The sequence below is a fragment of the Sminthopsis crassicaudata genome, chromosome 6, assembly GCF_048593235.1.
Source record: "Sminthopsis crassicaudata isolate SCR6 chromosome 6, ASM4859323v1, whole genome shotgun sequence".
Classification (NCBI taxonomy): Eukaryota; Metazoa; Chordata; class Mammalia; order Dasyuromorphia; family Dasyuridae; genus Sminthopsis; species Sminthopsis crassicaudata.
Genome location: NC_133622.1, coordinates 53,101,018 through 53,112,661, shown reverse-complemented (window position 1 = coordinate 53,112,661; position 11,644 = coordinate 53,101,018). Strand labels below are relative to the sequence as shown.

The 11,644-nt window shown below is 42.2% G+C and overlaps 1 protein-coding gene across 2 annotated transcripts in view; it reads left to right on the top strand.

The window, feature by feature from the left end:
* Window positions 1-7,021: 7,021 nt before the first annotated feature.
* Window positions 7,022-11,644, top strand: part of CENPC (centromere protein C) — a 54,455-nt gene continuing 49,832 nt past the window's right edge. For both annotated transcript variants that reach the window (XM_074274980.1, XM_074274978.1), the window contains exon 1: window positions 7,022-7,688. In XM_074274980.1, coding sequence (XP_074131081.1) covers window positions 7,644-7,688 — 45 coding nt within the window. In that variant the 5' untranslated portion in view covers window positions 7,022-7,643. The remainder of the gene's footprint in view (window positions 7,689-11,644) is intronic.

Sequence of the window (11,644 nt, the reverse complement as noted above, 5' to 3'; positions counted from 1 at the left end):
CAGTTATCAATGGCTTTCTTTTTTTGCTTAAAATTTTTTTATTTTGTTAAAATTTTTTCCACTTGAAGGTAAAAAAATATTAATTTTAAGTTCTAAATTCTCTTTTTCCCTCCAACTCCTCCCACACCTTGAGAAGGCGAACGCTATGATTTCAATTATTTATGTGAAATCATGTAAAACATTTTCTTGTTGGCCATGTTGAAAAAATAAATATAAGCAAAATAAAACAATAAAAAACTAAAAAAGCTTTTTAAAAGAATGCTTCAAAGTATATTCAGAGTTCATCAGTTCTCTCTGGAGGTGAATGGCATTTTTGATCATGGATCCTTTGGAATTGTCTTGGATTGTTGTCATGATCAGAGTAGCTATATCTTTCACGGTTGATCTTTTTTACAATATTGATTTTACTATGTACAATGTTCTCCTGGCCTTTCTTATGTCAGTTTATGCCAGTTCACATGAGACATTCCAGGTTTTTCTGAAACCATCCTGCTCATTATTTGTTATAGCATAATTGTCTTCCAGCCCAATCATATATTTCAACTTGTTCAGGTATTATTCAATTAATTGATGAGCATCCCCTCTATTTTCAATTCTTTACCACCACAAAAAGAGCTACTATAAGTATTTTTATACAAAGAGAACTTTTCCTTTTTCTTTGATCTCTATGAAATATAGATCTAGTAGGAGTATTAGTGGGTCAAAGGGCATGCACATTTTATAGCCCTTTGGGCCTAATTCCAAATTGTTCTCAAGAATGGTTAAAGTGGTTCACAACTTTACCAACAGAAAATTAGTGTCTTGATTTTTCCACAAGTACTCCAGCATTTGTCATTCTCCTTTTGTGTAATGTTAGTCATTCTGATAGATGTGAGAAGGTATATTAGAGTTGCTTTAATTTGCATTTCTCTACTCAGTAACTAAAGATAGCTAGATGGTACAGTGGGCATAGCCCAGACCTGGAGTTGGGAAGACTCATTTTTCTGAGTTCAAATATAGTCTCAGATACTTATAAACTGTATGATGCTGGGCAAGTCTCATGGAGTTATTAGTTCCCAGTTTCCCAATTCTAATTTTTTAGGAATTATTTTCTTCAGTGAGTTTTTATATCTATTTTTCCATTTGGCCAATTTTGCTTTTTAAGGAGTTAGTTTATTCTGAGAATTTTGTCAATTCTTTTTTTTTTTTTTTTTTTAAGATTTATTTTCTGCATTTTTTTTTGCCTCTTTTACTAATTGTCTTTTTATAATTTTTTCCCTTGGTTTTACTTACTTTACCTTATATTTCCTTTACCATCTTATATGATTTTGTAAATCATTTTTTTTAAACTCTTCCAGAAATTCTTGTCGGATTTATTCTGAATTCACTTTTTCTCCCCTTGAGACTTTAGTTGTAGCTATTTTGACTTGCCTCCTTTTGATTTTGTGTCTTGATCTCTCTTATCACTGTGGTAGCTTTTTAATGGTCAGGTTCTTTCTTTCTTTTTAATTTCTCATTTTCCCACTCTTTCTAATTTGGAACTTTATGTTAATGTGGGGCTCTGTTCCTGCCATGGAGGCAGGAAGAGGCTCTATCTCAAGCTTAGGCTTTTTCATACTGCTGATTTCAGAGCTAATTTTAGGGGCTTGGAAATTTCAGTGCTTCTAAGCTGGTGTGATCTGGGGAGAGGTATAATTACTCTTTCTTGGTTTATACTCTGGTCCTTACCCAGGAAAAGTCCTTTTGGGATTCCGTGGGATGGCAATCAATAGTGCTCCTTGCTCTTTCTCCCTTGGGACTGTAAGTGATGTAGTTCCTCAGGGTCCCTGATCCTTTGGGGCTGGAAGTGATATTGCCTTTCTGGGCTTCTACTCCCTCTTAATGGAAAGTGCTCCTCTCTGCCCTTGAATTATAAGCTAGAAGTAGACATAGCCAATGGACTTGCCAAACAGCATCTGGTCTTGTATCCAGTACAAACACAGCGGTACACTATAATTTTAAACAATTTTATTTCTGGGTCTCTTTATCATCTCTGGCTTGAGAGCTCCTGAAGCAGTTGCTGGTTCTTTTGCCAGCACTTAATTCTACCATTGGAGTTTCATCCCTAAGAGCTCCAGGCCCAGCCTCCTCCCCTTTGTCACAGATCTCTCTTTCCAACTTTCAAGGCTGCAAGAATGTCTTACTCTGACCTTTGGTTGGCTCTACCACTCTGAAATTCAATCTGAATGTTATTTTAAAGTTGTTTAGAGGGGAATGTTGGGACAGCATAGGTGAGTGCTTTCCCTACTTTGCCATCGTGATTCCCAATATCTTTTCTAATATGTAGTTTTCAGAAACAAAGAGCATAGTCGAAAGGTATTCTGATACCTCTCCTGAGAAGTCAGGAGTCTATAAACATTTATTAAACACCTAATAGGGGTCAGCTAGATGGCACAGTGGATAGAGCACTGGCCTTGAAGTCAGGAGGACCTGAGTTTAATTAACATTAGCTGTGTGACCTTGGGAAAGTCATTTAACCCCAATTGTCTCAAAAAAAGAGAAAAAAAAAACCCAACACCTAATATGTGCCAGTCATTGTGCAAACTGCTAGAATTAAAAAAAAAAAATTACTCACAATTTAATGGAGGAGAAAACATGTAAACATCATATATGTACAAACAAGCTCCATATAGGATAAATAAGAAATAATTTTAAAAAGAGAACATACTAGAATTAGAGGGCTTGGGAAAGGCGTCCTGTAGAAAATCAGATTTTAGTTGGGACTTGAGGAAAGCCTTCAATTTACCTTATGCACTTAAAAACATTATTTTGACTGCCAAAGAGATCCATTGACACACAGAGAAGATAATAAACCCCGGTCTAGAAAAAAAAACTTCTTAAACAGTGCTACATAACTGAATGTGTCACAAAATAATGATTTATTGTCAGTAATGTTTAATTTATACGCCTATTTGCTATATCTGTTATACCTGGGGTCACATAAAAATTTCATGGGGAAAAAAAAGGGTTATAAGTGAAAAAAAGTTTAAGAAGCCCTGCTTTTAGAGAACAGCTTTAATACTTTTAAGGAAAAATTAATATAATTTGCATAAGATAGGGAATTAAAATGTGTTTCCATCACTAGAATACATAGGTAGGAAAAACTCTTAATAGTAATATAAGGATCTTTTGGGAGCCAGAATATAGTGAAAGGCTATGCTGTAAGTTCAGTTCTGTCTCACAAGAGATCAGAGAGGTTTCAGATGGTCAAAAAGGAATCTTGGAGCCCCAATTCATTTGTCCCCATATTATCAAGGTGTGCTCTCTTTAGTTGAATCCCTTCCACTCATAGCACATCCTTTAAGTGTTGGTATACCCCAATATCCTCTGTTCTGGTCATTCTTTTTTCCTTGTTCTATACAGAGAGGCTTGGAGAGACATCGGCTGATACTGAGTGAAATGAGCAGAACCAGGAGATCATTATACACAATATTGTACGAGGATGTATTCTGATGGACGTGGATATCTTCAACATAGAGAAGAGCTAATTTACTTCCAGTTGATCAATGATGGGCAGAATCAGCTACACCCAGAGAAGGAACACTGGGAAATGACTGTAAACTGTGAGCATTTTTTGTTTTTCTTCCCAGATTATTTTTACCTTCTGAATCCAATTCTTCCTTTGCAACAACAACAACAACAACGAAATTTGGTTCTGCACATGTATATTGTATCTAGGATATACTATAACATATTTAACATGTATGGGAATGCCTGCCATCTAGGGGAGGGGGTGGAGGGAAGGAGGGGAAAAATTTGGAACAGAAGGGAGTACAAGGGATAATGTTGTAAAAAATTAACTATGCATATGTACTGTCAAAAATATTATAATTATAAAATTAATTAAAAAAAAAGAATGGAAAAAATTGGGGAATGGCTGAATAAGTTGTGGTATATGAAAGAAATGGAATATTATTATTCTATAAAAAATGATGAACAAGCTGATTTTAGAAAGACCTGGAAAGATTTACATGAACTGATGCCGAACGAAACAAGAAGAACCAGAAATACATTATAAGTAGTAACAGCAAGATAATGCAATGATCACATTCTTCTCACCTATTCAATGATACAAGTCAATTCCAATAAGCTTTGGATACAAAATGCCATCTGCATCCAGAGAGAGAGCCATGGAGACCGAATGTACATCAACAGATGCTATGTTCACTTTTTTTTTTCTTCTGCTTTTTTTTCTCTTGTAGTTTTTTTTTTTTCTCTTTTATTATGATTTTTCTCTCTCAACATGATTCTTAAGGAACTGTATATATTTTTTAAAAATCATTGTATATGTACAGCCAGAAAAAAAGAAAACAAAAAGGGGGGAAGTAATATTAGAGGAAAAGTATTAGCTATGGATCATAGTACATGAAGAGAGGAGCAAAGTCTATGAAGATTAGAAAGGTCAGTATATCCAGGGCTTTAAAAGTCAAAAAGAAGATTTTATATGTGACTCAAGAAGTAGGAGGAAAACCCTGGTATTTATTGAATGCGGGGTGACATGACCTCTGTTGGAGGGAGATCAATTTGATAGTGGAGGACAGAATGAAGTGAAAAGCTATTAACACAATTGATTATTCAATTGCCTGACTTTCTGTACCTCATTTGTGGTTTTCCCGACAAGACACTGAAGTGGTTTGCCATTTCCTTCTCCATTTCATTTTACAAATGAGGAAACTGAAACAAATAAGGGTAGGTGAGTTTCCCAGGGTCAGAGAGCTAGTAAGAATCTGAGGCCAGATTTGAATTTAGGAAGATGAGTTCTTGCACTCTTTCCATTAAGCCACCTAGCTATCAATAACAAAATAACAAAATCAACAAAAATCAAATGACTATATCAATAGATTCAGAAAAAGCTTTTCCCAAAATACATTCCTGTTTAAAAAAAACACACACACAAAGCGGAACTATAAGTGGATTTTTCCTTAAAATAATAAGAAGCATCTACTTAAACCACCAGCAAGCTTTATCTGTAATGGGGACAAACTAGTAGCCTTCCCCCCAAAAATCAAGAGTGAAACAAGGATGTCCACTGTGACCAACGCTGTTCAATATTGTAACAGAAATTATAGCAATAGTAGTAAAGAAGAAATTGAGGGAATCAAAATCGGCAATGAGGAAATAAATACATCTCTTTTGCAGACAATGATGGCATACTTTAAAAATCCTAAAGATTCAACTAAAAATTGTTTGAAACAATTTTTGAAAAAAATCAAAGATATAAACATATATTTATCATGTAAGAAGGCATTAAATCATTATTGATTAGAAAAATGCAAATTAAAACATCTTTGAGGTGCCCTTTCATACTTATGAGATTGGCTAAGATGGTAGATAGAAAAAGAAAATGATAAAGGTTGAAGGGGAAATTAAAAAAAATTGGAATTGGTCTAAGAATTGATTTTTTTTTTTATTTCTCCATTTTGGAGAACAATTTAGAATTATTCCCAATACAATTATAAAACTGCAAACCCTCTGACCCAGTGAAACCGCTCTTAGGTCTATTTCTCAAGGTGATCAGGGAAAAGGTATGAACATACACCAGTGGTAATTGGGTGGGAAAGGTAGAGTTCAATGAAATGTTAGAAGTCATCTAGTAGAATTTCATTTTACAGATGGAAAAATAGAGCTCCCAAGTGGTGAAGTTGAGTTTTGTTTTCTGTATACTCTTTCAGACTTTATATTTACAGAAGAGAATTCCTTTACCTTTTTGAAGCTTCCAACGCCAAAGAGAAGATTTTGTATTTAATCCTGGAAATAACCGATCTGAGTATGTGTGTATGTGTGAAGGGGAGAAGGAAGACGAGGTTTTAGGAAAATCACTTTCCTGACTGAATGGAAGATGAATTGGACCTGGGAGGCTCAAGGAAGGCGGCCTATTGCAACAATCCAGGCAGGAGGTGAGGAGGGCCTGCACTAGGCCGGCGGCAGCCAGAGGAGAGAAGGGGAAATGTTGGAGATATTGCAAAAATGCAATAGATAAGACTTCTGAAATGGACTGGATATGGGGGGGAGGAGGGAGTGAGCACAATAAGTCCATCATTATGATATCAGGGGTGCAGCTTTTTTTTTTTTCCCTTAAAACACTTTGTATAGGGAATTAGTGAAAAAAAAATGCAAAGGAAAAGTGGTTTAGCTTAACACCTAAAACTGTGAAAAGGGGGGAGGGGCTGGGGAAAGGTGAAAACACTCTGCTTCAATCCCTATTCAGTCTCCATAGCTTTCTCTCTTGGATGATTGACATTTTCTATCCCAAGTCTTTGGGAATTACCTTGAATCACCACATCGTTAAGAACCAAGCAGATTTTTTTTTTCACCTGTTTCCCCCCCTTTCTCATGTCCTTTTCTCGCTTTGGTCTGATTTTTCTTGCACAACATGAAAAATATGGAAATATGTTTAAAGTAGCCCATATTTAACCTATTGACCCATTATTCTATTTCTTAGCCAGTACCAAATAATATAGTTGGAGGTCTGGTACAGATTGGCCATTTCCTTTGCATTTTTCCCCCCATTAATTCCCTACACAGAGTGCTTTAAGAAAGACGGCTGCACCCGAGACGTAAGGGAGGGAGAGAAACATTTGGAGCAGTCTCAAAGTGAATGCTGATGACTATCTTTACATGTATTTGGGAAAATAAAATAATATTAAAAATAAAAAAACACAACCCAAACTGTATTCTTTCATTCTACTTGTCCAAGCCTTATTTATCCCTGACCAGGAAGAACAGAATCCCGCAGGAGGGGCTCTTTTGTTTTCAACGTGGGCTTTCTCTTACACAAATGTTAATATGCGTATGCATACGTATGTAAATTATATATTTACACATGAAATGTATCTATACATCCATATATGCAAATACATATGTAGGCATAGCAACGGAGCATGTCCTCCGCCGCGGGCTAACCAGCTCACACATTCAATTTCCGGTAACACAGTTTCTCATTCGTCCTCACAAACTCCCACGCACGGACGCACCCTTTCACCCCACCCCCCCATCCGTTAATAGACACAAGCTATGTTTCGCACGCAAAACTTCTCGCTGCTAACGAACACCACGCACGCACTCCGAACTCTTTATGGATCTCCCTCACATGCGCACTAACTCTCACTCATTTAGCCATTTAGGTGCTCACACACCTTTCCCCGGCAGGCTTCTCAGCGGACAAAAAACGGCAAAAACCCTAACCGTCACAGAGGGGAGGGGCGGGCCCGACTGAAGCAAAGCAGCCAATCGCAGCCGGGAAGGCTGCCGCTCGTTCCAATTACAGCTCAGGTTCAGAGGAGTGGGTGTGGCGAGGGCTGGCCTCTCCTCTTTCCTCTGGGAGGAGGCGGGACGGAGGAGGAGTCTTTGACCTCCGCCGTACGTTTCTTCCGGGACCGAATCCGCTTCTGCGCATGTGCATTGTTTTCAAATTTTTCCCTCCCTCCTTGCCGGGAACTTGGCGGGCCGCGGAGACTGCGGTGTGGGTCCGTGGGCTCTTGGGGACACCAGCCGGAGTGACTCCCTAGTCTACCGAGGGCATCCCGAAACGCCTCCCTTCAACCTGGGCCAGCGACCCGGCTTGAGCCGGCCGGCACCCTTCCCTCCGCCCGTGTGGCTCGGGTCCCCACCACGGACTTGGGCCCATGAGGCCGAGGAGCTGCGGTGTGGCCATGGCTTCCTCGGACCTGGTAAGTCAGGGGTTTTGTGGCAGTTTAAAACGAATGGCTCGAGGCCACGGGCGGGGAGGGGCGGGCTCGGCCCCCTGTGTTCTCCTCCATCTGGGCCCGAGGGGCGGGCCTCAGGACTGAGGTGCAGTTACTGTGGGCGGGCCGAAGGGCACCTGACAGCTCGTCTGTCCCCCCACCCCCACCCCAGCTCCGGGGCCCGTAGGGCCCTGCCTGACCGGACTGAACCGAGAGGGAGCCCCCTTCCACCTGAGAGATCCCCTGGAGCTGCCTGCTGCCATCCTCGAGGGCCGGAACGTGGCCTTTGCCCTCAGTCCCCCCCAGCCCGGACAAGAGATAGCCCCTTTGCACTTTGTCTTGAGTGTACCCCGGGTCTGCATGCCCTTGTCGATGTGGGGGCTCCCTGCCTCCGGCCGAGAGGACAGTTCAGTCTCCCTTTACAAAGCGCCTTCTCGGGCCTGGGTGGCCAGTGGCGGGAAGGGGCTGAGTGCGGACAAGTTTACCGGTGCTTTGGAATTGGCTCGCGGTTGCCCACCGCAGTATTCATTGGATTATTTTGGACGAAATGCTTCCATTTTTGAGTCCACACTTGATTACAATTTCGCAAACTTTTATTTAGAGCTACTTAGTGCCAGGCGCAGTGTCCGAGAACTTGACTTCCCAGAGGAGGGGGCGGGGCTGGAGACCATTTTCCCTCACCTCGGGGGCCCGGGGGGAGGGACCTGCAGCATAAATGCTGATTGACGTTGGTCGGGCCAGCGGCCCCCCCCCCCCCCCCAATCCCATCCCGGAGCTCGAGCTTCTAACGCTCCTCACCGGCCACCTGCCCCTACCGGTACTCCCCTTAAGCCTTGCTTTTTCTAGAACCCAGCTTCCCCTGCCTTCTCACTCCTCCCGTAATCTTACGGTCAGAAGATTCTGATTTAGATCTGGGAGAGATTTTAGATGTCGTGCCGGAGACGCCCCTCATCTTTACTTAGGAAACGCGCTCTGAGGTTTAAGTGATTTAAGTAAACAAAAGCTCAGAGATTATGTACCTTTAAGGAAACCGAGGCTCCGAGGTTATGTACCTTTAGGAAACCGAGACTCGGAGGTTATGTGCCTTTAAGGAAACCGAGGCTCAGAGATTATGTGCCTTTAAGGAAACCGAGGCTCAGTGATTGTGTCTTTAAGGAAACCGAGGCTCAGAGGTTATGTGCCTTTAAGGAAACCGAGGCTCAGTGATTGTGCCTTTAAGGAAACTGAGGCTCAGTGATTGTGCCTTTAAGGAAACCGAGGCTCAGTGATTGTGTCTTTAAGGAAACCGAGGCTCAGAGGTTATGTGCCTTTAAGGAAACCGAGGCTCAGAGGTTATGTGCCTTTAAGAAAACCGAGGCTCAGAGGTTATGTGCCTTTAAGGAAACCGAGGCTCAGTGATTGTGTCTTTAAGGAAACCGAGGCTCAGTGATTGTGTCTTTAAGGAAACCGAGGCTCAGTGATTGTGCCTTTAAGGAAACCGAGGCTCAGTGATTGTGTCTTTAAGGAAACCGAGGCTCAGAGGTTATGTGCCTTTAAGGAAACTGAGGCTCAGTGATTGTGCCTTTAAGGAAACTGAGGCTCAGTGATTGTGTCTTTAAGGAAACCGAGGCTCAGAGGTTATGTGCCTTTAAGGAAACCGAGGCTCAGAGGTTATGTGCCTTTAAGGAAACCGAGGCTCAGAGGTTATGTGCCTTTAAGGAAACTGAGGCTCAGTGATTGTGTCTTTAAGGAAACTGAGGCTCAGTGATTGTGCCTTTAAGGAAACCGAGGCTCAGAGGTTATGTGCCTTTAAGGAAACCGAGGCTCAGTGATTGTGCCTTTAAGGAAACTGAGGCTCAGTGATTGTGCCTTTAAGGAAACCGAGGCTCAGTGATTGTGTCTTTAAGGAAACCGAGGCTCAGAGGTTATGTGCCTTTAAGGAAAACCGAGGCTCAGAGGTTATGTGCCTTTAAGGAAACCGAGGCTCAGTGATTGTGTCTTTAAGGAAACCGAGGCTCAGTGATTGTGTCTTTAAGGAAACCGAGGCTCAGTGATTGTGCCTTTAAGGAAACCGAGGCTCAGTGATTGTGCCTTTAAGGAAACTGAGGCTCAGTGATTGTGCCTTTAAGGAAACCGAGGCTCAGTGATTGTGCCTTTAAGGAAACCGAGGCTCAGAGGTTATGTGCCTTTAAGGAAACCGAGGCTCAGAGGTTATGTGCCTTTAAGGAAACCGAGGCTCAGTGATTGTGTCTTTAAGGAAACCGAGTCTCAGAGGTTATATGCCTTTAAGGAAACCGAGGCTCGGTGATTGTGTCTTTAAGGAAACCGAGGCTCAGAGGTTATGTGCCTTTAAGGAAACCGAGGCTCAGTGATTATGTACCTTTAAGGAAACCGAGGCTCAGTGATTGTGCCTTTAAGGAAACCGAGGCTCAGAGGTTATGTGCCTTTAAGGAAACCGAGGCTCAGAGGTTATGTGCCTTTAAGGAAACCGAGGCTCAGTGATTGTGTCTTTAAGGAAACCGAGGCTCAGTGATTGTGCCTTTAAGGAAACCGAGGCTCAGTGATTGTGTCTTTAAGGAAACCGAGGCTCAGTGATTGTGTCTTTAAGGAAACCGAGGCTCAGAGGTTATGTGCCTTTAAGGAAAACCGAGGCTCAGAGGTTATGTGCCTTTAAGGAAACCGAGGCTCAGTGATTGTGTCTTTAAGGAAACCGAGGCTCAGTGATTGTGTCTTTAAGGAAACCGAGGCTCAGTGATTGTGCCTTTAAGGAAACCGAGGCTCAGTGATTGTGCCTTTAAGGAAACTGAGGCTCAGTGATTGTGCCTTTAAGGAAACCGAGGCTCAGTGATTGTGCCTTTAAGGAAACCGAGGCTCAGAGGTTATGTGCCTTTAAGGAAACCGAGGCTCAGAGGTTATGTGCCTTTAAGGAAACCGAGGCTCAGTGATTGTGTCTTTAAGGAAACCGAGGCTCAGAGGTTATATGCCTTTAAGGAAACCGAGGCTCGGTGATTGTGTCTTTAAGGAAACCGAGGCTCAGAGGTTATGTGCCTTTAAGGAAACCGAGGCTCAGTGATTATGTACCTTTAAGGAAACCGAGGCTCAGTGATTGTGCCTTTAAGGAAACCGAGGCTCAGAGGTTATGTGCCTTTAAGGAAACCGAGGCTCAGAGGTTATGTGCCTTTAAGGAAACCGAGGCTCAGTGATTGTGTCTTTAAGGAAACCGAGGCTCAGTGATTGTGCCTTTAAGGAAACCGAGGCTCAGTGATTGTGTCTTTAAGGAAACCGAGGCTCAGTGATTGTGTCTTTAAGGAAACCGAGGCTCAGAGGTTATATGCCTTTAAGGAAACCGAGGCTCGGTGATTGTGTCTTTAAGGAAACCGAGGCTCAGAGGTTATATGCCTTTAAGGAAACCGAGGCTCAGTGATTATGTGCCTTTAAGGAAACCGAGGCTCAGTGATTGTGTCTTTAAGGAAACCGAGGCTCAGTGATTGTGCCTTTAAGGAAACCGAGGCTCAGTGATTGTGTCTTTAAGGAAACCGAGGCTCAGTGATTGTGTCTTTAAGGAAACCGAGGCTCAGTGATTGTGTCTTTAAGGAAACCGAGGCTCAGAGGTTATGTGCCTTTAAGGAAACCGAGGCTCAGAGGTTATGTGCCTTTAAGGAAACCGAGGCTCAGAGGTTATATGCCTTTAAGGAAACCGAGGCTCAGTGATTGTGCCTTTAAGGAAACCGAGGCTCAGTGATTGTGTCTTTAAGGAAACCGAGGCTCAGAGGTTATGTGCCTTTAAGGAAACCGAGGCTCAGTGATTGTGCCTTTAAGGAAACCGAGGCTCAGTGATTGTGCCTTTAAGGAAACCGAGGCTCAGAGGTTATGTGCCTTTAAGGAAACCGAGGCTCAGGGGTTATGTGCCTTTAAGGAAACCGAGGCTCAGTGATTGTGTCTTTAAGGAAACTGAGGCTCCA